The sequence below is a fragment of the Dendrobates tinctorius genome, unplaced genomic scaffold (assembly GCF_039654945.1).
Source record: "Dendrobates tinctorius isolate UK_male_01 unplaced genomic scaffold, ASM3965494v1 ptg000140l, whole genome shotgun sequence".
Lineage (NCBI taxonomy): Eukaryota > Metazoa > Chordata > Amphibia > Anura > Dendrobatidae > Dendrobates > Dendrobates tinctorius.
Genome location: NW_027361808.1, coordinates 9436605 through 9463923, shown reverse-complemented (window position 1 = coordinate 9463923; position 27319 = coordinate 9436605). Strand labels below are relative to the sequence as shown.

At 42.0% G+C, this 27319-nt stretch overlaps 1 protein-coding gene across 1 annotated transcript in view; it reads right to left on the bottom strand.

The window, feature by feature from the left end:
* Positions 1 to 27319, bottom strand: part of LOC141049002 (kinesin-like protein KIF28) — a 327138-nt gene that overhangs the window by 151081 nt on the left and 148738 nt on the right. The window contains exons 6-7 of the mRNA XM_073545091.1: positions 15159 to 15313; positions 6763 to 6874 (exon numbers count right to left, since the gene is read on the bottom strand). Coding sequence (XP_073401192.1) covers positions 6763 to 6874; positions 15159 to 15313 — 267 coding nt within the window. The remainder of the gene's footprint in view (positions 1 to 6762; positions 6875 to 15158; positions 15314 to 27319) is intronic.

Below are 27319 nucleotides of genomic sequence, written 5' to 3'. Positions count from 1 at the left end.
GCTCGATGTCGCAGGTGTGAAAAATGTCACTAGAGGATAACGGAGATTTTGAATTTCTGCACACACTTGTGGACACTGGACACTTTTGGATTGTGTGAGGCCCACTGAATATCACAGCGCTATGTCACAGGCTCGACGTCGCAGGTGTGAAAAATGTCACTAGAGGATAACGGAGATTTTGAATTTCTGCACACACTTGTGGACACTGGACACTTTTGGATTGTGTGAGGCCCACTGAATATCACAGCGCTATGTCACAGGCTCGATGTTGCAGGTGTGAAAAATGTCACTAGAGGATAACGGAGATTTTGAATTTCTGCACACACTTGTGGACACTGGACACTTTTGGATTGTGGGAGGCCCACTGAATATCACAGCGCTATGTCACAGGCTCGATGTCGCAGGTGTGAAAAATGTCACTAGAGGATAACGGAGATTTTGAATTTCTGCACACACTTGTGGACACTGGACACTTTTGGATTGTGTGAGGCCCACTGAATATCACAGCGCTATGTCACAGGCTCGATGTCGCAGGTGTGAAAAATGTCACTAGAGGATAACGGAGATTTTGAATTTCTACACACTTGTGGACACTGGACACTTTTGGATTGTGTGAGGCCCACTGAATATCACAGCGCTATGTCACAGGCTCGACGTCGCAGGTGTGAAAAATGTCACTAGAGGATAACGGAGATTTTGAATTTCTGCACACACTTGTGGACACTGGACACTTTTGGATTGTGTGAGGCCCACTGAATATCACAGCGCTATGTCACAGGCTCGATGTCGCAGGTGTGAAAAATGTCACTAGAGGATAACGGAGATTTTGAATTCCAGCACACACTTGTGGACACTGGACACTTTTGGATTGTGTGAGGCCCAGTGAATATCACAGCGCTATGTCACAGGCAGAAATTGGCTAGTGTATGACAAACTACAAGGTGTATATAGAATTGGGCAGAATAGGAATCTCCCTAGAGTGCAGGTCTGTAAGAACGGAACAAGTCCTCGACTTATCCTTACAGAGCGACACACAGCTTCACTGTGGCCGTGATAACAGCCGTTACACGGTACTGAGAGAGGAGCGTGCACGTACACGGCTGTCCGGTGTACGTAAAATTGTCAAGCTCCGTGTTTTTTAAGCATACGGACTGACACACGCTGTCTCTCTATAGTTTTGAATGTGATCAAACAGCAAATATATTTAACTGTTTGAAAACTAGACAAAACTAGAAAGTGCAGGTCTGTAAGAACGGAACATGTCCTCGACTTATCCTTACAGAGCGACACACAGATAGCTTCACTGTGGCCGTGATAACAGCGGTTATACGGTACTGAGAGAGGAGCGTGCACGTACACGTCTGTTCGGTGTACGTAAAATTGTCAAGCTCCGTGTTTTTTAAGTATACGGACTGACACACGCTGTCTCTCTATAGTTTTGAATGTGATCAAACAGCAAATATATTTAACTGTTTGAAAGCTAGACAAAACTAGAAGGTGCAGGTCTGTAAGAATGGAACATGTCCTCGACTTATCCTTACAGAGTGACACACAGATAGCTTCACTGTGGCTGTGATAACAGCCGTTACACGGTACTGTGTGAGGAGTGTGCACCGCTGTATGGTGTGAAAAAATGCATGCTCAGTACCTCACCAGGACAAAAAAAAAAATTGGGATTGCTTTCAAAAAAGCAGTTTGCAGAGCAGTGGGTAAACAGCAATGCAGCCGTCAGGAAGCCTTAGAAGGCAGCCTAACAACCAACACCGCTGATCCAGCAAAATATAGCCTCTACTTGCACTGCACACACAGTGACTGGTGTGTTGTACAGGCAAAATCGCTAGCAGCAGAAGCAGTTTTTGGTGTCTTCTTCCCTGCCTAACGCTCTCCCTACAAAATCATCATCAGCAGCAGCTCTCCCTATTCTGAGATCAGCATGAGTAACATGGCGGTCGGCGTGCACGCCCTTTTATACCCCCTGTGACGCCCACCAAATCAAGCCAATCACTTGCATGCCCTTCTGAAAGATGGTGGTGACCCCTGCCTATGTCATCACGTTGCCCACAGTGTCCGTGGATCCTGATTGGCTGAAAAAGAGCGCAAAACAAACTTTTGAAACGCGACTTTGGCGCTTAAGTCGCCGACCTCGTGGCCGACCTCATCCTAGGGTCGGGTTTCGTTTCATGAAACCCGACTTTGACAAAAGTCGGCGACTTTTGAAATTTTTCGACCCGTTTCACTCAACTCTAGTGATGGGGCTATCATACAGTGTTGGAGCCATTAAATAGTTTGGGGATATTAAGAGGTCAGTATATATATACAGTGAGGGGACATTAAAATGTGTATAGAGGAGCTGTGTAGGGGGGAAACGGGCATTGTAAAGTGGGCACTTAAAGGGGCACACCGGGCAATATTACATTCTAGGGGACAAATTGTGGGCACTGTTTTCTAAGCCACTTGCACCAGGCATTACTATATTCTAGAGAGTTGCTTTAGAATTTAGAGGACACGCAGAACCACACAATAGGTGCAGTAATAGGGACACATATGGCAACAGGGGCTCAGCATTGGGGTATCAGGTGCAGTAATAGGGACACATACGGCAGCAGCGGCTCAGTATTGGGATATCAGCAGGATGGGCAGATTGCGCAGGTTGAGAATAGTCCAATTGGTGACAGTGCTGAAAATATGAGAAGTGAAACGTGTCTTTGTTGTATTCTCTGCAGCCGAGTCCTGACTGGAGGAGTAGTCATGTTGATCTGGGCCAGATGGAAAAGACGGGAAAAGTGACCGATTCCATCAGAAAGAACGTCAGCGGTAAGTCATTATCTGTAATTCTGCTGTGATCTCTTATATGTTCTGTAGGACTGGTATTATTTACCACTGACCATATGATGGTAATATAAATATAATCTGCTATCAATGGTTTGTTCTGAATGGATACTGAGTAGAAGCTGCTATTATATTAACATATAGAGATAACAAGGCATTTGAACAAGCATACAACAGACAGCAGTAATTAGGGGATGTACTGTGGGAAAATCAAATGCTGTGAGCTGGTGATTTTAAAAGATTTATAAAAATAGCTCTTCAGGAGCTGAGAGGTAGGTGAACAGCTAATAGTTACTGTATATAGAAATCAGTGGGCTGGGGAGAGCCTGGTATGTTAGGAGTTAAAGGGGATCTGTCACCTATTTTTAGCCCTATCAGCTGCCGGCACCACCATCAGGGGCTTATCTACAGCATTCTGTAATGCTGTAGATAAGCCCCCGATGTAACCTGAAAGATAAGAAAAATAAGTTATATTATACTCACCCCTGGTGTCCGGTCCGGTCCAATGGGTGTCTCGGTCCGATGCGGCGCCTCCCATCTTCTAGAGATGACGTCCTCCTTCTTACTTCTGCCGCGGCTCCAGCGCATGTGTACTTTCTCTGCCCTGTTGAGGGCAGAGTAAAGTACTGCAGTGTGCATGCGCCAGGAAAGGTCAGAGAGCTCCGGTGCCTGCGCACTGCAGTACTTTACTCTGCCCTCAACAGGGCCGATAAAGTACGCCTGCACTGGAGCTGCAGCAGAAATAAGAGGGAGGACTGCATCGCTAGAAGATGGGAGGCGCCGAACCGCAACACCCATCGGACCGGACCGGACGCCCGGGTGAGTATAATATAACTTGTTTTTCTTATCATTCAGATTACATTGGGGGCTTATCTACAGCATTACAGAATGCATTTCCACGTAGCGGTCACCCTCTTGTTAGGAGAGTCAATGACCATTCTGAGCATTGCGATGCGATCGTCTTCCGTGTTATACGGCTGCCCTAAACCAGCTTTACAGCTTTAGGCAAGAAAGATAAATGTTCTCACAGCATAAAAATGACAGCAAATACAAAGAGGTCAACAGGAAACTTGCTTATTTTCATGCTGTCTAACTAATTAAAGCAATTTAATAACTTGAGAATACCAATTTAAATCTATTTTATGAATGACTTTTACAGTATCTAGACCAAAATATACTATAGGACCTAATTTTATATGATTGTATTGCGAATTCATCATTCTGATATTTTCACTGTACATTCATGATTTGACAGTTTCCAATGTGCAAAATTGCCTACTTTTCATTAATTAATCTACTGATAGTGTGAGTACAATGTCACTCAACTCAAAAATAGTCTTTTTTCAATGTACTAATATAGAATAAAAATTACACCAAATACAGTTGTGGCCAAAAGTATTGACACCCCTGCAATTCTGTCAGATAATACTCAGTTTCTTCCTGAAAATGATTGCAAACACAAATTCTTTGGTATTATTATCTTCATTTAATTTGTCTTAAATGAAAAAACACAAAAGAATGAAGCAAAAAGCAAAGCATTGATCATTTCACACAAAACTCCAAAAATGGGCCAGACAAAAGTATTGGCACCCTCAGCCTAATACTTGGTTGCACAACCTTTAGCCAAAATAACTGCGACCAACCGCTTCCGGTACCATCAATGAGTTTCTTACAGTGCTCTGCTGGAATTTTAGACCATTCTTCTTTGGCAAACTGCTCCAGGTCCCTGATATTTGAAGGGTGCCTTCTCCAAACTGCCATTTTTAGATCTCTCCACAGGTGTTCTATGGGATTCAGGTCTGGACTCATTGCTGGCCACCTTAGAAGTCTCCCGTGCTTTCTCTCAAACCATTTTCTAGTGCTTTTTGAAGTGTGTTTTGGGTCATTGTCCTGCTGGAAGACCCATGACCTCTGAGGGAGACCCATCTTTCTCACACTGGGCCCTACATTATGCTGCAAAATTTGTTGGTAGTCTTCTGACTTCATAATGCCATGCACACGGTCAAGCAGTCCAGTGCCAGAGGCAGCAAAGCAACCCCAAAACATCAGGGAACCTCCGCCATGTTTGACTGTAGGGACCGTGTTCTTTTCTTTGAATGCCTCTTTTTTCTCCTGTAAACTCTATGTTGATGCCTTTGCCCAAAAAGCTCTACTTTTGTCCCATCTGACCAGAGAACATTGTTCCAAAACGTTTTAGGCTGTAACTCCAGCCTGGCTTTTTTATGTCTCGGGGTAAAAAGTGGGGTCTTCCTTGGTCTTCTACCATACAGTCCCTTTTCATTCAGACGCCGATGGATAGTACGGGTTGACACTGTTGTACCCTCGGACTGCAGGGCAGCTTGAACTTGTTTGGATGTTAGTCGAGGTTCTTTATCCAACATCCGCACAATCTTGCGTTGAAATCTCGTCAAATTTTTCTTTTTTGGCCACATCTAGGGAGGTTAGCCACAGTGCCATGGGCTTTAAACTTCTTGATGACACTGTGCACGGTAGACACAGGAACATTCAGGTCTTTGGAGATGGACTTGTAGCCTTGAGATTGCTCATGCTTCCTCACAATTTGGTTTCTCAAGTCCTCAGACAGTTCTTTGGTCTTCTTTCTTTTCTCCATGCTCAATGTGGTGTAGGGAAGGTGACCTGACGGACGGACGGACTAGTCAGAGTGAAGAAGGAAAGGTTTGCACAGTGTAGGTAGGTGTCAGTTATTACAGTGGGGAAACAGCTAGGAAAGTGCAGTGGACGTGCAGTACCTTGGGTTGACCATTAGATGGCAGGGAGGAGTGTGAGCAAAGGACTTGACAACAGCTTAGGGCTTTAGAAACCGTTGGTCATGGGGGGGCGGGGTTACAGTGACAGGGGACCGGGAGAGCTATAAATACTGAGGGAGGGTTCCAGAAGGTTCCAGTCCCCAGGGGGAGCTCCAGTGACAGGAGGACTGTGACAGTCTGTGCGCTGTGAGGAGAATCTAAACCAGGGGGACTGAGGAGAGAGAATGTCAGTGGGGTGGTCCTGACAGGAAGAACCGCAGAAGGGACGAGGCACTGGGTGTGAGACACCGTATTTGACACGACGACTGACCAGTGGAAGCGCTGTTGGTTTACGGGCCTAAGGCGGCCACAGTGACGGACCTGTCAGGAGCGTCGACGAGTGGGGAGGGGACGGTGTGTGCATACATGTCCCCAGTGTAACGTACGGTGTGTGAGAAGCGGCCCTGGAAACGGAGGGCCGTGAGTTGAAGGAAGTACAGTGTGCTTTTGAGGCCGTCAGGCGGACGGCAAGCGTGAATAAACTTGGACCTGTTGCACCCAGAACCTGCCTCATCTTGTCTCTGTTACAACTCTGCGCGGTATAAAGAGGGACCACCACCCCCAGCCCGGCCCACCGACTCTACATTGGTACACACAAGGACACAGGAGAGAGGTTGAGTCAACTTTAATCCATGTCAACTGGCTGCAAGTGTGATTTAGTTATTGCCAACACCTGTTAGGTGCCACAGGTAAGTTACAGGTGCTGTTAATTACACAAATTAGAGAAGCATCACATGATTTTTCGAACAGTGCCAATACTTTTGTCCACCCTCTTTTTTATGTTTGGTGTGGAATTATATCCAGTTTGGCTTTAGGACAATTCTTTTTGTGTTTTTTCATTTAAGACAAATTAAATGAAGATAATAATACCAAAGAATTTGTGTTTGCAATCATTTTCAGGAAGAAACTGAGTATTATCTGACAGAATTGCAGGGGTGTCAATACTTTTGGCTACAACTGTACATTTAATATATAGAATAATTGTTATGTTTGCTTAATACCAATACTGCAATACCCAGAACTATGTTTATGTAGTTTCCGCATTACCATCTTTATATGTGTAAGCAGTCTATCATGATAGGTTTGTGTGCTGGTATCGTCATATAAACCCATATTTATACTGTACCATAACAGTCCTGCTATTTCCTCCCAGAGCAGACTGCAGTAGTTTGGTCAGCACAGAATCTCTATATGGAATATGTAGAACTTTCTTACCCATTGCAACTTCGGCAAGTGCACTGAAAGATCAAAGACACAATATTAGCAAGCTGGTTTGTGTTAAAGTAGATTTGTCAACAGTTTTTCCAGTATAAATTTTATGCATTAATAAATACTTCTCTTTTGCTTGATTAAACTGGTGTATTTACTTTGATTATCCATGTCAGAATGGCTGCATTATCCTGAAGTTGATTGAGCATCTTATGTGTCCAGCTACGGAATGATATTTCACATGAGTCCAAGAGTACCACATAAATAACATGAGTCCAAGCAGCAGGAGAGCCTCTGAGGAGCTGTCATCAACCAGGATGGGCAGAGGTGTATCTAGGCTTTCTGGCACCTAGGGCAAGAATTCGGTTTGGCGCCCCCCCCCCCCGCAAGCACACATGCGATTTACACACTTGGCCATGTACCGACGAGCTGCTGTTCCTAATGCTCTCAATGGTCAGTAAAAACTGAGAGAAGCAGGAAGAGAAGCTCGTTGTCACAGGACCATAAGTATGAAATTCACATATGAGTGAAGTGTCCATGTGATGACTACTGGAACCTGCAGCGCTGAATCCTAACATTGCAGACTTCTGAATTCTCACAATGAATACACTGCACATTTAGGATTCTCCTGTACCAGTGGCAAGAGTACACGGTCATATATCAGCACAAGTATGTGATTTATATACTTCTGGCCACATTCCGACTAGACGTGCCCAGCCTCTCTCTGTTAATTTTCAGTGAGTGAGGCCACACATGTCTAGTCAGCATGTGACCGCATGTATGTAAATTACCGGCACAAGAGAATCCTAATAGCGGTCAGTGAGCACTGTGAGAATTTAGAAGTCTGCAGTCATATAGAATGACTGCAGACTCAGCAAAAACCTGGACAACCCCTTTAATGCTCTAACAAATAAAAACATGAGAATTAGTCAGTATCACAAATAATATTTACATCCAGGTACCTTATAGATGATGTGGTCTCTGGAGTCGTTCTTTTTTTCTTCTTGTCCAGACCCCATGATGAGTTTTCTCATCCACAGCCGTCTCTGCAGACTTCCATCTTCTCCAGTCTTCTGCCTTGCAGCAAATCTCCACACAATGCCCTTAAAGATAGAAGTATCATTATAATGCTCCTAAATAAAAATATCTGCAATATACTGTCGCCTGACACTATTCACCTCCCTCCCCATACTGTCTCCACTAATATCCCACCTGTTCACCATACTGTCTCCTCACATATTTACCCCCTCAATCTCTATACTGTCTGCTCACACATACCCCTGACTCCCCATACTGTCTGCACACATTCCATCACCCTCGCTCCCCGTACTGTGTCCACATACATTTTCCCATCGCTACTCACTGTGTCCACATACATTTACCCGTTCACTCCCCATACTGTCTGCACCCATCCCCCATACTGTTTCCTCATACATGCCTTCATACATACACACTCTTCATTTTGTGTCTTCAAATCTCCCCACACATTAAATCCCCCATTCCCACTCCAAATCCCCTCACACACATTAAATCCCCCATCCCCATGCCAAATCCCCACACATTAAGTATCCCTTCATCCCCACTCCAAATACCCACACACATTAAGTACCCCCTCATCCCCACTCCAAATCCCCCCACACATAAAGTACCCCCTCATCCCCACTCCAAATCCACCCACACATAAAGTACCCCCTCATCCCCACTCCAAATCCCCCCACAAAGTACCCCCTCATCCCCACTCCAAATCCCCCGACACATAAAGTACCCCATCATCCCCACTCCAAATCCCCTCACACATAAAGTACCTAATCATCCCCACTCCAATTCCCCTCACACATAAAGTACCCCCTCATCTCCACTCTAAATCCCCCCCCCCTTAATCTTCGGCGGTTTCTTCAGCTCCACATTGGAGAATGCTTACCACCAGTGTTCCTCCTTCACTCACACTGTATGGAAGAACTATTGAGCCTCGGGTCCCAGCCGCACGGCGTGGAAGGAGTTAACGGCAGCCGGTCCTGGGGCTGCAGGGTCCATTGCTGGAGGCAGGGTAATCCACTTTCAGAGGATGGAAGGAGAGGAGCAGATGACAACCTCCAGCTCAGCTCCCTCTGCCTGCACAAGGCTCAGCGAGATGAGAGCAGCAGCACCCGGCAGTCAGAGCTTCAATTGTACTGGTGTCTGTGTAGACGCCAGTACAATTACTCTCTGGGAGCCGGCGTGCAGCAGCTTCTCTGTGCCGGCTGTCAGCTTGACAGCCGACACAGAGAGCGGCCGACTCCCAGGCCGGGGGGCGGCAGAATGCAGCCGCCGTGGGGAGACACTGTGCACCGCCGCATTAGGCGGCCCGACTGTGCCCCCCTGCCGGCTGCGCCCGGGGCACATGCCCCGGCTGCCCCCCCTAGATACACCTCTGAGGATGGGTGGACAGAGAATTAAACTTTCATAAAGGATCATACAGTCAGTCTGAAATTGGAATTTCAAAGTAAATACAGCAATAACCTATTTATTTAAATGTGCTTTGTGTTTTGTGAAATTTGATGACAAATCCGCTTTAATTTTTTTCATTGTTTCAAAGTAATTGCTCTTCAACAGGCCTCCTGCAAATGCATAAATAAATAAATTCAATATTCTTAGAAATTAATCGCCTATGGTTAATTACTATCATTATATTGCTAAACAGATGTGTGTGTCGGTTCATTTTAATGAACACTAAACCTAGAAATGAGTGACAGGAACAGAAGATCATTTTGCTCCCCACTTTTGCTAGCCTGCAGTTTTTTCTTTTCTTTTTCTTTTATGGAAACACATGATACTCTCCTTCTGATCGGTATTAGGGCAGCCTTAAAGACACACCATTTATATTGAGGACGTGGAGGAAGGGGGCAAAGTTAATCTCTCAGGACATAAACAGAAAATTCCTTATGTACAGTACCGTGCAAATGTTTTAAGCAAAGGTCTAAAAAATTACTCCGTATAAGCATGAGATGAGAGTGCCAAGAAGGACGAGGGCTCCGGGCTTTCACAAAATGTCGGCGGAGCCCCCATACCACCGAACTCCCGCAGCATCGCGCATCCGAACACCCCTTTCTCCCAGTCAGGGGTTCGCAGCATCGTTCCACTACTGCCTCCGCCAGCAGCGACCCAGAGACCATACTTCACCGCAGCCACCACCCCCGGTAAGCAATAAGACACATGGATTGTAATAAGTACCTCCATTTTTTTTTTTTTTTAAGAAAAGCTTTTTTTCCTAATTTTCTCCTCAAAATTTGGGGTGCGTCTTATAATCCGGTGCGTCTTATAAACCACAAAATATGACGAAAAAAATCACTGACCTCAGGGAGACCAGTCAAAGAAAACACTGCGGCAGCTGGCAAAGGCGCTCAATCACAGTGAAATCCTAGGTGCAATGCTCCCTGGGAAATACAAATATGCAAATAAAGTCCATGGAGCCTCAATTAAGAGTCTCAAACACGGGACTAGCCAGATTTTCCTCCAGGGAAGGACCCAGCCAAAGGGTGGCTCCTTTCGGAAACCACCATTACCACCATATTAAGTGTCCCTTTAAGTCAATATCCAGCTCTTTACGAGTTTACAGATATGACAAGGGAAATACCAAGGCCAGGTATCCATCCACAGACATTTCGGGGTGTTGTCCCTCATCAGCGTGGAGTTGGATTCTGGCTAGGTGGGAGCAATGCCTAGTAGACCAACATCGCGAAACAATCACTGACCTCAGGGAGACCAGTCAAAGAAAACACTGCGGCAGCCGGCAAAGGTGCTCAATCACAGTGAAATCCTAGGTGCACTGCTCCCTGGGAAATACGAATATGCAAATAAAGTCCGTGGAGCCTCAATTAAGAGTCTCAAACACGGGACTAGCCAGATCTTCCTCCAGGGAAGGACCCAGCCAAGGGGTGGCTCGTTTCGGAAACAACCATTGCCACCATATTAAGTGGCCCTTTAAGTCAATATCCAGCTCTTTACAAGTTTACAGATATGACAAAGGAAATACCAAGGCCAGGTATCCATCCACAGACAGCTGTTTCGGGGTGTTGCCCCTCATCAGTGTGGAGTAGGATTCTGGCTAGGTGGGAGCAATGCCTAGTAGACCAACATCACGAAACAATCACTGACCTCAGGGAGACCAGTCAAAGAAAACACTGCGGCAGCCAGCAAAGGCGCTCAATCACAGTGAAATCCTAGGTGCAATGCTCCCTGGGAAATACGAATATGCAAATAAAGTCCGTGGAGCCTCAATTAAGAGTCTCAAACACGGGACTAGGCAGATCTTCCTCCAGGGAAGGACCCAGCCAAGGGGTGGCTCCTTTCGGAAACCACCATTACCACCATCTTAAGTGGCCCTTTAAGTCAATATTCAGCTAGTCCCGTGTTTGAGACTCTTAATTGAGGCTCCACGGACTTTATTTGCATAAATCACAAAATATGGTACATGTTGTGGGTTGTCATTTTGATTTAAAAAGAGAAAACATAGTAGTTTGACGATAAATGGCTTCACCCATCCATGAGTGGAGAAAAAGGTTTGGTGTTATCATTCATATTCTCTGAAAAAAGGCCAAGAAAGCAAAACTTCTGCCGGGGTATGTAAACTTTTGAGCATAACTGTACACTTGAACACAGTGTTTGAAGGAACTTGGCAAGGATGTTTAGAACATCTTGGGGAAGTAACCATAGATCTTCTGGGGATGTGGGTATATGCAAGTATACGGAGAAGCATTAATGCTCTATTGAAGGCAGAAGAATATTTAGAATTGAAAGTCCTCAGTGGTTGATACCTTTTAATGGCTAACTGAAAAGATGGTAACACATTTCAAGCTTTTGAGACTACTCAGGTCTCTTCATCAGGTATAGACTAATACAAAATCTGAAGAATCACATATTTATACACAAAACAGCACAGAAATAACGCAATAGATAAGATAAGTGTCATGAAGCAGAATTGTCATTATGGGAGAGGGATAAATATTGGAACAGTTCATAGAGTGTGAAAGTTTTATTGCACTCTGTTTAGGGTCTGGTTCTGTGTTGTGTGATGACACAAAGATATATATATCTTTCCTGTTTTGAAGGCAAATATTGATTTGTTTCAGATTTGTCTTTAGTTCAGTGACTTTGCATTTTGTTAATTGATAAATAAAATAGAAGTGTTATTTTTTACAGAAATGTATTCTTTGCATAATTTTTTCCATACCTGCTTAACCCATTTACCCCACAAGCCTATTTTCACCTTCATGACCAAGCCAAATTTTACAATTCTGACTACTGGCACTCTATGTGGTAATAACTCTGGAACGATTCAACGGGTACCACTGATTCTGAGAAAGTTTTTTTTGTGATGTATCGTACTTCTTGATAGTGTCAAAATTTATTTGTTATGCCTTGCATTTATGTGTAAAAAAGAGGAAATTTGGCTAAAATTTAGCAATTTTCAAAATTTAGTTTTTATGCCCTTAAAACAGAGAGTTATATCACTCAAAATGATTAAAAAATAACAATTCCCACATGTCTACTTTACATCAGCACAATTTTTGAAACATAATTTTTTTTTATTTAGAAAGTTATGAGGGTTAAAACTTAGCCAGTCATTTATCATTTATGCAACAAAATTTATAAAAACATTTTTTTAGGGACCACATCACACTTGAAGGGACTTTGATGAGCCTATATGACAGAAAATACCCAAGAGTGACACCATTCTGAAAACTGCACCGCTCAAGGTGTTTGAAACCACATTCAAGAAGTTTATTAACACTTCGGGTGCTTCACGGGGATTTATGGAATATGCAGAAAAAAATGAACATTTTGCTTTTCTTCACCACAATTTTATTTTAGCCCCAAATTATTTTATTTTTATAAGGGTAGAATGAAAAATGGACCCCAAAATTTGTTGTGGAATTTCTCCGGAGCATGTTGATATCCCATATGTGGGGTAAAACCACTGTTTGGGCACATGGCAGAGCTCGGAAGGGAACAAGCCCCATTTGACTTTTTGAATGTAAAATTTGCTGGAATAATTAGCGGGCGCCAAGTCATGTTTGGAGAGCACCTGATGTGACTAAACAGTGGTAACCCCCCACAAATGAAACAATTGTGGAAACTAGACCACTTAGGGAACTTATCTAAATGTGTGGTGAGCATCTTGAACTCCCAGGTGCTATACAGAAGTTTATAACAATACACTGGAGAAAACGGAGCATTATGTGCAAAATATGGTGTATAAATTTATTGAATTAACTCAAGACATGTATCAATATATGTAGGCAACAAATAAATCAGTTCTAGAAAAAATTCAGAGACGGGCTGGTGGCACATCATCCTTTACATCACATTATGGGTATGAGCCTGTCGGGACATGGTGGGGTAGGCTTATATTAGGTTGGATTCTTGGCACAGGCTTATAATGAAGTATTCTTACCTCAGCCACTACTCCTTAGTGTCTCTTGGGTGGTCCACATAGCATTATGGCAGTCCGTTTAACAGATTGCGTTACAAAGCGGCATTAACGCGATGTAACGCATCCGTTAAAGCACCCATAGACTGCCATAACGTAGCGCATAGCTAACGCATGACATAATCGGCATGCGTTAGCGATGTGCCGTCATGCTCTGACAGAACGTCGGACGCGGTCTGCAGCGTTCGAGGGTCCGTCACGGCTAGTGCAGATGGATCAGCTGCGCTAGTTTGATCGCATAACGCGTAAAGCGATCAAAAATAGGAGTAGCTTTAGCGCAGTCCGTTTAACGCATGCATTGAACGGACCGCCATAATGCAATGTGAACCTAGCCTTAGGTTTACATAAGCACTATGCGCTTTGTTACTGAGTAAAAACTTATTTGATGTAATTCGGATGATGTATATGCCATTCTCTACTTGATCTTGTCCATGAATTTTCTCTAGAACTCGTTTATTTGTTAACTACATATATTGATATATGTCTTGTGTTAATTCAATAAATTATACCTTTTTATTCACCATATTTTGGACATATTACTCCGTTTTCTCCAGTGTATTCAGTTTTGGAGTGTCCTCATTCTCTCCTGCACTGGGCCCGTCCACATAGGTATAGGATCCCTGTTGCAGTTTTCTAGTTATGTTTTCTGTTCTGGTATTCATTCATATTTCTACTGACATAGTCATGTGAGGTCATGTATTTTGAAGGTATGAGTTTTTATTGGTACCATTTTCAAGCACATGACATTTTTTTACCGCTTTCTATTCTGATTTTTAGGAGGAAGAATGAACAAAAACCATCAATTCAGGAAGTTGCTTTTGTAAATTCCGCACTGAGTGTGGTAAAAGTGACAGCTTTCACTGGGGCAGCTTTATTCTTCGGGTCAGTACAATTACAGCGATACCAAATTTATATTTTTTTATGTTTTGGTGCTTTTACACAATAGAAACTATTTTATAGAAAAAGTTATTATTTTTTGCATTGCTTTATTCTGAGAGCTATTTCTTTTTTATTTTTCGGCTGACTGAGCTGTATTGTAGCTTTTTTTGCGGGACAAGATGACACTTACAGTAATACCATTTTTATTTAGATTTTTGATTGTGTTTTATTCCATTTTTTGTTCAGTGGTATGATAATAAAGCATCGCGTTTTGCCACTTTTTATGGTGTTCACTGAAGGGGTTAACTAGTGGAACAGTTTTATAAGGGTCATTATGGACATGGCAATACCAAACATGCATACTTTTATTGCATTGTGGCAGCAGAGGAGATGGAGAAATTAATTTCTCTGTCTCCTCCGCATCTGTGCTCAGATCCTGTCATGCAAAAGAATCGGAGCACTGACACTCACAGCAGAGTAGGAGCCAAGTGTCATTAGCATCTCGCATGTGATACGCTAGTGTGCCTCCGGTCTTGGTTAGATCATGCATTGCGCATCATCTAATTATGTTGCTAGATCAGCTTCTGTGCGCGCTACATCAGCTTCTGTGTGTGCAAAATCACCTGGACGTGTCATATGAAGGGAAGATATCCCAGCAATCCCATTTCACATAGCCTTCTTTCATATCACACTGATTTTTTATTACATTTAACAGTAAAAGAAAATGCAGTACTGTGATAATTTTTAGGTAAGTGTAGAAAAAATTATGCAAAGTAAAAATGCTTTCAAAAGTAGAAGTTTTAACAGTTTTTTTTAATCAATTATTAAAGTGAAAAACGAATATACAGTGTGAGTGCATGTATGTACATATATATATATATATATTTTTTTTTTTTGTTGCAAATGTTGATGCTTAGTGACTGGTGCACCTTTCCAGAATTTCTTACTTTTACAGTATACTATACCTGATAACATTTCCAAGGGTAGTTAAGCTGAGGTTTACACATGCTCCTTCCTTTAGGCGATCTCCTTCGGAACCAGATGACTTTTGTCGTTCACTGCCGGCAAGATCCACCAAGTTTATAACTGATTGTTTAGTAATATCATCATCTAAAAAAAGCTAAGGTATACAAAAACAACAGAACAATTACTTAGAAAACAGAAAGAAGCATGTTAAGTTGTACTAGTATGTCAGAGTTGTTCCTCTTTAACCCCTTCCTGACATGCGCCATACATATACTGCTTTGCAGGAGCTGCTTTCCTGCAAACAGCAGTATATGTACAGCACCACGTTCACGTGGAACGACACCGAGCGCCGTGGTGATCGGTTGGGGGCTCCCTGAGTGCACCCATCAGCGATCTGATACTGTACAGTAATGTCCCATCCTGGGACAATGTAAAAAAGTAAAACAAAAAATATATATTAAAAAAAGTAAAAATATTTTTTAAAAATCCTCAAAGAACAAAAAAACTAAATATTTTTCCAATAAATACATTTATTTATGTAAAACAAAAATAAACAGAAAAATTAAACATATTTGGTATTGCAGCGTCCCATAAAGACCCGTTCTTTTAAACTGTCCCACTAATTAACCCCTTCAGTGAACACTGTGAAAAAAAATAGGCAAAAAAACAATGCTTTATCATTATACTGCTGAACAAAAAGTGCAATAAAACAGACGAATGTAAACATAATGGTACAGCTGAAAATGTCATCTTATCCCACAAAAAACAAGCCACCATACAGCTCTATCAGCAGAAAAATAAAAAAGTTATAGCTCTCAGAATAAGACGATGCAAAAATAATTTTTTCTATAAAATATTTTTTATTGTGTTAAAGCGCCAAAACATTAAAAAAATATAAATGGGGTATCGCTGTAGTCATACAGACTTGAAGAATAAAGCTGCCATATCAATTTTACCACACATGGAATGACATTGAATAAAAAAATCAATTCCTGAATTGCTGGTTTTTGTTCATTATGCCTCCCAAAAATCAGAATAGAAAGCGATCAAAAAATGTTATGTGCCCGAAAATGGTACCAATAAAAAGGTCAAGTCAACCCGCAAGAAAAAACAAGCCACAACATGACTCTGTCGCCAGAAATATGGAAAAATTATAGCTCTCAAAATATGGAGATGCAGAAACTAGTTTTTGCAATAAAGGGCGTCTTTTAGTGTGCGACAGGAGGACCCAAACATAAAAACGCAATATAAATCTGGTATCGCTGTAATCACACCGACCCGAAGAACAAAGTCGCTTAATCACTTATACCGCATGAGCAACGGCATAAAAACAAAATACAACCAATGTTTCACCTGCTGTTAACGTCTTCATTCTTCGTTTCAAAGATTGCAGTAAGGCTTGGCGCACATTTATCCTGCGCTCTGCGCTGAGTGCTTACACCGGGGTTTCCATGTAAATGTCTAAAATACATGATTCAGACAGAACGCCGGTGGAAGATTCCCTATAATTAGAGAGATGGGGGTACTGTGGACAGCATAGGACCTGTGATCCAGTGGAGTCCATCTTTTTAGGATTGCAAAAAAGTGCCTTTGGACACAGTTTTGTGCACTTCTGAAAAGAAGAACTACGTTGAACAGAGGCCAGACTGAGCCCAGAGTAACTCTGCTGCTTCATTACAGTGAATGGATCCCTTGGGGTTTCATTTGAATCACGTCAATCAGAGATTTAGATGGAAACCACAAAATAAGTGCTCAGCATAGAGCGCCGGATAAATGTGATCCCAAACGTTATATAAAATGTTCCCAATAAAAGCTTTAACTCAATCCACAAAAAAAGCAAGTCCACATTCAGGTCATCTGTTATCGTAAATATAGGGGGCCTCCATGTTACTGTCAGCACAAAGCCTCTGGAAAAGCAAAACAGCTCCTCACCCTCCAAAAGAAATTCAGCAAGTTCTGTGTTCTCAAATCCAAATGCCCCCTTCCCTTCTGAGCCCCAGTGTGTCTAAACCACATTTAGCACCCACATGTTTGGCATTTCTGTAGTGATGAGAGCCCGCCTAATTTACGGGTGCATGTCTTCAGAAGCATGAGCTGGGAATAATGTACTGGTCACTACAACGTATGGGTCACTACAACGGCAGTTCGCAATTTTCACACAGCAACATCCACTACTGCTTGTTTCTGGAAAACACCCATGGAGTCAAAATTGTCACTACACCTGTAGATAAATTCCCAAAGGGGTATAATTTACAAATTGGGGTCATTTGAGGGGGGGATTCTGCTTTCCTAGCACTTGGGGCTCTGTATATGGAGGCTGCAAACTATTCTAGGAAATTCTACACTCCAGGAGGCAAATAGCACTCTGTCCCTCCTGAGTCTCTTCGTATTGCTATGCAGTACTGTACAGCCACATATGGGATATTTCTACAATCAGTAGAAATTGTGGAACAAATTTTGGTGCCATTTTTACTGTTTTCCTAGTATGAAAATGTAAAAATTGGGGCTAACGCACAATTTTTTGCAGAAAAATGTAAATTAGTTTTTCTTCACTGCCCAATGGTGTAAAATTCTGACACACACCTGTGGCGTCAAGATGATCACTGCTCCCCTAGATGAATTGATTGAGAGGTTTAGTTTGTAAAATGGGGTCACTTATGGGGGTTCTGCTGTTCTGGCACCTCAGAGCCTCTACCAATATGACATGGCACCCTCAAATCAGTGCAGCAAAATCTGGCATTTCTTCCCTTCTGAGCTTTACACTGTGCCTCAAAAGTAGTTTTTGACCACATATGGGGAATCGGTGAACTCAGGAGAAATTGCACAACAAATATTGGGGTCCATTTTGTCCTGTTACCCTTGTGAAAATACAACATTTTGGCCTAAAATACATTTTTGTGGGAAAAATGCGACTTTTTATTTTCACGGCTCAACGTTATAAAGTTCTGTGAAGCACCTGGGGTTTCCAGGTGCTCAGTACACATGTAGAAAAGCCCCCCGAGGAGTCTAGTTTCCAAAACTGTGTCATTTATGGGGGGTTTCCACTGTTTGGCACATCAGAGGCTCTCCAAACGCGACACGGTGTCCGCTAATTATTCCAGCAAATTTTACATTCAAAAAGTCAGATTGTGCTCCTTTCCTTCCGAGCACTGTCGTGTGCTCAAACAGTGGTTTTCCCCCACATACAGGGGATTGTCATTCTCAGGAGAAATTGCACAAATTGTATGGTGCAATTTATCACGTTAATCTTATGAAAATAAAAAAATTGGGTCTAAAAGAATTTTTTGGTGAAAAAAAGTTATGTTTATTTTTTCCTTCCACATTCCATAAATTCCTGTGAAGCACCTGCAGGGTTAATAAACTTCTTGAATGTGGTTTTGAGCACCTTGAGGGGTGCAGTTTTTAGAATGGTGTCATTTTTGAGTATTTTTGGCCATATAGGCCCTCCAAAGTCACTTCAATTGTGATGTGTTCCCTAAAAAAAATGGTTTTGTAAATTTTGTTGAGAAATTGCTGGTCAAATTTTAACCCTTATAACTTCCTAATAAAAAAAAAATATGTTTCAAAGATTGTGCTGATGTAAAGTATACATGTGGGAAATGTTATTTATTAACTATTTTGTGTGACATGACTCTGATTTAAGGACATAAAAATTAAAAGGTTGAAAATTGCAAAATTTTCAAAATTTTCACCAAATTTCCGATTTTTTCACAAATAAACGCAAGTCATAACAAAGAAATGTTACCAGTATCTTGAAGTACAATATATCACTAAAACAATCTCAGAATCAGTGGAATCCATTGATGCATTCTAGAGTTATGAACTCAAAGTGACAATGATCAGAATTGAAGAAATTGGCCTAGTCAGGAAAGTGAAAACAAGCTTCAGGGAGAAGGGGTTAAGAAACAGTCACAATATGCTTATTGGCTACAGGAGAATTAATTCCAGATCTGGAGAATACAATACACCATGAGTTTACCGAACCAAAAGTTATGTTACACCCAAATTGATCATTGGCTTTACACCCCTACAGTGCCACTTGATCTCCAGGAGGTTATTTTCTGCCACAGACTGACCTGTCAAACAGTTCTTTATGGGGTTTCACCAGCATATTAGTATTTGTCTTGCTTCTCTGTAGATCCTTGAGGCCTCTACACTTCTACCTTTCATGAATTTAATTTTCAAGCCCTCATGGCTGTGTATGCATTGTTATCCAACACTCTGTCCTATATAATCACAATCCCAGACTCTGGAGTGGTCTACACAGTCCACACTGACCCAGTATTGACTCCCTAACTTAACCAATTTACTGGCTTCTCCTCAATGACAAACCTCAGGCCCTGCTGTGCTATACCACTCCTACATTTTTTATTTTTTTTTATCTCTGAGCTCTTTATTTATCCCACACTAACAATGTCATGGTAGCTGTTTTATGGACTCACTGCATAGCTTACACTCAAACTCTTTATCTCTATGCCACAAATGGCTTCTTCTTTCACCATACCAGCATACGCTAACAATATGCTCATTATGTGATTTCACTGCACATACCCCTATTAGCCACCTAAACCAACCATTTATAGACTCTCCTGGCCTATCTATCTGTATCTGTGCCTTTGTTAAAGCTGGCCTTTAATAAAGCTAGCCTTCCTAGTTCACACCATAATGACAGACAGGTAGATTGCCACGGTCTTAAAAGATCAAGACCGAGCCCTAACGTACATGCCTCCCTGACTTAAAAGGGGTTGTCCAGGTTTGGGTTAAATGTCACAGTGTGCGGTTCATATACTCCTGGATTCTCCAGTATTGCCAGTACGAGCCGCGATTATTTGACCGCAAGTATACGATTTACCTAATTCCTGACTAGACATGCTTGTTCTCTCTCAGTGCACTTCTATTGAGAAAGCATGAGCATGTCTAGTCAACAATGCACAGAAAAATACAGTAAAACAAACGTAAAAATACTCTGTTGTAAAAAAGTAACAGTAAACAGCAAATGCTAGTAAAATGATGATAACAAAAACAGGGTATTTAGTTCATACGTCTTTTGCAAAAAATGTATATTAAGCCGCTCTACCAAACGTCAAGGTATACTCATCTTAGAGCAGTCCTAACTGATGTATTTAAAAGCCTGATCATGTGTATAGTACCTGTATAAGCAGGATTCGGGCAGACAACGTCCGATGTGGACACACTATGGAAGACGACTTTTGTGTGCACGGTCCATAAGAGAGCGGTGGAACATCCCCAGACTTGCAATAGCAAGAAACCAATTAGACACAAAAACACACATGGGTCGTGCACACTGCAAACAAGTCTGTATGACAGTGTTCACACCACCAAAATACTGAAGCACAGAAAAATACAGTAAAACAAGCGTAAAAATACTCTGTTATAAAAAAAAAGTAAAAGTAAACAGCAAGTGCTAGTAAAAAGATAACAAAACAGGGTATTTAGTTGATATTTTTTTGCAAACTGTGGGGAGGTTCCACCCCTCTCTTATGGGCCTTGCACACAAAAGTCATCTTTCATAACGTGTCCACATCGGACGTTGCTTGCCCAAATCCTGCGTATACAGGTACTATACACATGATCAGGCTTTTAAATGCATCAGTTAGGACTGCTCTAAGATGGGTATGACGTTTGGTAGAGAGGCTTAGTATACATTTTTTGCAAAAAAAGTATCAACTAAATACCCTGTTTTGTTATCACCTTTTTACTAGCACTTGCTGTTTACTGTTACTTTTTTACAACAGAGTATTTTTACGTTTGTTTTACTGTATTTTTCTGTGTTTCAGTCTTTTGGTGGTGTGAACACTGTCATACAGACTTGTTTGCAGTGTGCACGGCCCATGTGTGTTTTTGTGTCTAATTGGTTTCTTGCTATTGCAAGTCTGGGGAGGTTCCACCCCTCTCTTATGGGCCGTGCACACAAAAGCCGTCTTTCATAGCGCGTCCACATAGGACGTTGCCTGCCCGAATCCTGCTTATACAGGTACTATACACATGACCAGGCTTTTAAATGCATCAGTTATGACTGCTCTAATATGGGTATACCTTGACGTTCGGTAGAGCAGCTTAGTATACATTTTTTGCAAAAAATGTATCAACTAAATACCCTGTTTTGTTATCATCTTTTTACTAGCACTTGCTGTTTAATGTTACTTTTTTTTACAACAGAGTATTTTTACATTTGTTTTACTGTATTTTTCTGTGTTTCAGTCTTTTGGTGGTGTGAACACTGTCATACAGACTTGTTTGCAGTGTGCACGGCCCATGTGTGTTTTTGTGTCTAGTCAACAAAGCACATACTAGCAGTCACATGACTGTCCGCTCTCACTGGCAATACTGGAGAGTCCTGCCATTGTGCACTTTTATCTCAATCCCGGACAAGTCCCTTTTAAAAGAGAATCGATGCACAGATAATAATTGCATACCACTGTTGCTAATGCAAAAACACACTATACACAATCCAATATTATCAAAATGATTACCATACAAGCTCCAAATAATACCGCTAAACTATGCTCACTAACAATACCACTACATATTGAATACTTCATATTATAATATGACTATTACCTCTACATAACAAAACACACTGCACAAAAACCAATAATACCATCATACATCTCCACTACATAATGACTAAAATATATTAAACTGTAGTTACCGTATATACTCGAGTATTAGTCGACCCGAGTATAAGCCGAGGCACCAAATTTTGCCACGGAAAACTGGGTAAGCTTATTGACTCGCGTATAAGCCAGGTATGCATTGTCCCCTCATCCCTGAACTGGTATGTGTGACTCCCCCTGTCCTGTCCTGCTCTGTGTGTCTCCCCCTGTCCTGTCTTGCTATGTGTGGCTCTCCCCCTGTCCTGTCCTGCTCTGTGTGGCTCCTCCTGTTGTATGTATGGCTCCCCCCCTTCCCATCTTGTATGTGTAGGGGGTATGCTATATTACAGTTATACCTTTGCCTTTCTCTTTCGTCCCGGTGCCGTATGTTATCAGTGTATGTACATTTGCTAATACATAATGGTACTTCTACACGATTAACACAAATAAGTGTATTACCATGTCTATACAATGGTACTGCTACACTGTTATGTGTATTACCATGTCTTGCTAAATGTATATATGTGTAATGTTATACCGGTGAGATGCTGTTATGTATAGTATATACAGTAAGTGCAGTTATTGAATTGGCCACTAGATGGGGGCATTATAGTGTGCAAAGCTTTCAGCTAGTAAATAGCATAGGAAAGGGTTAACCGTAGGAGGGGCTGCTGTGTGGTAAGCTAGGAACATTCCCTTCTGTTGTCAGAAGGGCATGGGTGCCCTAATAGTCCACATGGGCTCTACGCTCAGGACACCACAGCAGTCACGTAACGTTAGAAGGAAAGAAGCTTAGCCATTCGGAGTCTATAGGACAGAAGTATGTTGTCAAGCAGCAGGATTGCAGCAGTTCATAGCTGGAGAAAGAAAGCGGTTCGGGATAGTACAGGGCACAGATTATTCAAAATGTGGCAGATTATTGCATGGGTCGATGCTCTCAGGACCCGGGCGAAAGAGGCCAGAGAATCCCCAAGCACAGTGAGTCTAAACAGGGAGAATGCTGCGGTACCGCCTAAGGCGCTATTACCCCATAATGTACTGGAGGACATAGAACTTAGTGCAGGGAAAGAACAGAGTGAGAACTGCTTGTAGAACTTACTGTTGATGTTGTAACTGACAAGAATGTGCTGCCAAGTTATTCAAGTAAAGTTTCACATATTGCATTTGAACCGGACTGTGTCTCAATTCTTGTGAAACCAATTGTAGAAAGGCTTGAGCACCACAGTGGTATCCTTGATGGCTCAGTGAGAGAAGACACAGGTATGCTGGTGAAAGAATGCTGTTTTCATGTGAGAGGAGGCCAGGGCACAGATACACCAGAGTGCTCGGCCATGACTACGGCCCTGGCAGCCTCTTACATATGCATGGCTCGGCTCCCCATCCCATCCTTGTATGCATGGCTCGGCTCCCCCCATCCTCCTCACCCTCCTCGCGCCATCGCTGCATGTCCCTGCATCTCCATTGTCCTTGCAGCAGCTCTTCCCGTGCTCAGTGGTAATGTGGTACCGCTTATTAAGGTAATGAATATTGGCCCCAAGCCTATATGAGTGGAGACGCATGCGTATTCATTACCTTAATGAGCGGTACCATGTGACCGCTCAACACAGGGGAAGAGCTGCCGCATCGGGACAACGGAGATGCAGGGACGTTCAGCGATGGCACGAGGAGGGTGAGTTGATGTAAAAGTCACCGGCTTCTGCTGCTGCTCTGCCATTCCCCTCCCCCTCCCTCACTGGCTTTCTGGACAATGACTCGTGTATATGTCAAGGGGGGATTTTCAGCACAAAAAAATGTGCTGAAAATCTCGGCTTATACACGAGTATATACGGTAAATAAAAATAGAACAAAATTGAACACACCGACCAATATTACTATCATACAATGACCACAATAGTATATACATTCAGTCCTACAAACTATATAAGTGATTACAATTCAGGTATATACACTATAGTTAGGTACAGATTACATTTTTTCTTATTTGGGTTGTTCCCTTTTCTTGTCTCTTCCATTTGGTCCAGACCAACATGACTACATTTTCCAGTCATAACTTGCATCTCTAAAAGTTGTGAGAAAGATCATTTGACTGATTCCATCTCCAGAACTGTCCCCATCTATTCCTAACCTGCATAAATTCCCCTTCCTGTCTGCACCTGTTGCTGCTCCCCAAAAAAGTTATGATAACCCAAGTGTCACCATTGTAGGGGTTCACTCTGTCTGGTAGGCATTAGGCATATGGTAGGATTCACACAGGCAATGAAGTTTTGGTCCAAGCACGTGTAGCATTTATTGGATTGATTCGCTGAACAATGAACATACCAGAACCCCATTAAATTCAATGGGAGGCCAAGCCAAACGTATACACAAAACTTTAACCCCTTAAGCCCCAAGGGTAGTTTGCACGTTCATGACTGGGCCAATTTTTACAATTCTGACCACTGTCCCTTTATGAGGTTATAACTCTGAACCGCTTCCATGGATCCCGGTGATTCTGACATTGTTTTCTCATGACATATTGTACTTCATGTTAGTGGTAAAATTTCATTCAAATAACTTGCGTTTATTTGTGAAAAAAATGGAAATTTGGCAAAAATTTTGAAAATTTCGCAATTTTCCAGCTTTGAATTTTTATGCCCTTAAATCGCAGAGATACGGCACACAAAAAACTTGATAAGTAACATTTCCCACATGTTTACTTTACATCAGCACAATTTTGGAACCAAAATTTTTTTTGTTCGGAAGTTACAAGGGTTAAAAATTGACCAGCGATTTCTCATTTTTGCAACACCATTTTATTTTTACGGACCACATCACATATGAAGCCACTTTGAGGGGTCTATATGATAGAAAATACCCAAAAGTGACACCATTCTAAAAATTGCACCCCTTAAGGTGCTCAAAACCACATTCAAGAAGTTTATTAACCCTTTAGGTGCATCACAGGAATTTTTTAAATATTTAAAAAAAATGAACATTTAACTTTTTTTGCACAAAAAAAATACTTCAGGTTCATTTTTTTTATTTTACCAAGGGTAACAGGAGAAATTGTACTGCAAAATTTATTGTGCAATTTGTCCTGAGTACGCTGATACCTGATATGTGGGGGGAACCACTGTTTCGGCGCATGGCTGAGCTCAGAAGGGAAGGAGCGCCGTTTGACTTTTTCAATGCAAAATTGGCTGGAATTCAGATCGGACACCATGTCACGTTTGGAGAGCCCCTGATGTACTTAAACATTGGAAATCCCCCACAAGTGACCCCATTTTGGAAACTAGACCCCCCCAAGGAACTTATCTAGATGTGTGGTGAGAACTTTGAACCCCCAATGGCTTCACAGAAGTTTATAACATACAGCCGTACAATTAAAAAATCATATTTTTTCCACAAAAATGATCTTTTCACCCTCAATTCTTATTTTTCCAAGGGTAACAGGACCCTAAAAGTTATTGTGCAATTTGTCCTGAGTACGCTGATACCCCATATGTGGGGGTAGACCACTATTTGGGCGCATGGCAGAGCTCGGAAGGGAAGCAGCGCCATTTGACGTTTTTGGCTGGAATTGAGATCTGACACCATGTTGCGTTTGGAAAGCCTCTGATGTACCAAAACAGTGGAAACCCCCCACAAATGACACAATTTTGGAAACTAGACCCCCCAAGGAACTTATCTAGATGTGTGGTGAGCACTTTGACCCCTCCAGTGCTTCACAGAAGTTTATAACGCCCGGGCGTGAAAATAAAAAAAAACGCATTTTTTCCACAAACATGATCTTTTAGTCACCATTTTTTTTATTTTCCCAAGGGTACCAGGAGAAATTGGACCCCAAAAGTTGTTGTCCAATTTGTCCTGAGAACGCTGATACCCCATATGTGGGAGAAAACTACTGTATGGGCACACGTCGGGTCTCGGAAGGGAAGTAGTGATGTTTTGGAATGCAGACTTTGATGGAATGGTCTGCGGGTGTCATGTTGCCTTTGGAGAACCCCTAATGTACCTAAACAGTGGAAACCCCCCACAAATGACCCCATTTTGGAAACTAGACCCCCTAAGGAACTTATCTAAATGTGTGGTGAGCACTTTGAACCCCCAAGGGCTTCACAGAAGTTTATAATGCCCGGGCATGAAAATAAAAAAATCGTATTTTTTCCACAAACATGATCAATTAGTCCCCAATTTTTTTATTTTCCCAAGGGTAACAGGAGAAATTGGACCCCAAAAGTTGTTGTCCAATTTGTCCTGAGTACGCTGATACCCCATATGTAGGAGAAAACTACTGTATGGGCACACGTCGGGTCTCGGAAGGGAAGTAGTGACGTTTTGGAATGCAGACTTTGATGGAATGGTCTGTGGGTGTCATGTGCGTTTGGAGAGCCCCTGATGTGCCTAAACTATTGAAACTCCCCACAAGTGACCCCATTTTGGAAACTATACCCCCCACGGAACTTATCTAGATGTGTGGTGAGCACTTTGAACCCCCAAGTGCTTTACAGAAGTTTATAACGCACGAGCGTGAAAATAAAAAAAACATTTTTTTCCACAAAAATGATATTTTTGCCCCCAATTTTTTTTATTTTCTAAGGGTAACAGGAGAAATTGGACCCCAAAAGTTGTTTTGCAATTTGTCCTGAGTAGGCTGATACTCCATATGTGGGGGTAAAACACTGTTTGGGCGCATGGCAGAGCTTGGAAGGGAAGGGCCACCATTTGACTTTTTCAACTCAGAATTGGCTGGAATTGAGATCAGACGCCATGTTGCATTTGGAGAGCACCTGATGTGCCCAAAAAGTGGAAACCCCCAACACACCCCTAACCCTAATCTCAGCCCTAACCCTGGCCCTAACCCTTGCCCTAGCCCTAACCCTAATGGGAAAATGGAAATAAATACATTTTCTTTTAATTTTATTATTTTTCCCTAACTAAGGGGGTGATAACGGGGGGTTTGATTTACTATTTATGGCGGGTTTTTATGTTTGGCAGCTGTCACACGATAAAAGACGCTTTTTATTGTAAAAATAGTTTTTGCATCACCACATATTGAGAGCTATAATTTTTCCGTATTTTGACCCACCGAGTCATGTGAGGTCTTATTTTTTGCGGGATGAGTTGTCGTTTTTATTGGTACCATTTCGGGCATGTGACATTTTTTGATCGCTTTTTATTCCGATGTTTGGGACGTAGAATGAACAAAAACCAGCGTTTCATGAATTTCTTTTGGGGGGTGCGTTTACACTGTTCCGCGTGCGGTAAAATTGATAAAGCCCATTTATTCTTCGGGTCAGTACGGTTACAGCGATACCTCATTTATGTCGTTTTTTATGTTTTGTCGGTTTTATGCAATGAAAACTATTTTATATAAAAAATAATTATTTTTGCATCGCTTTATTCTACGAGCTATAACTTTTTTTTTACGCTGATGATGCTGTATGGTGCCTCGTTTTTTGCGGGACAAGATGACATTTTCAACGGTACCATTGATATTTATATGTGTCTTTTTGATCGCGCGTTATTGCACTTTTTGCTCGGCGGTATGATAATAAATCATT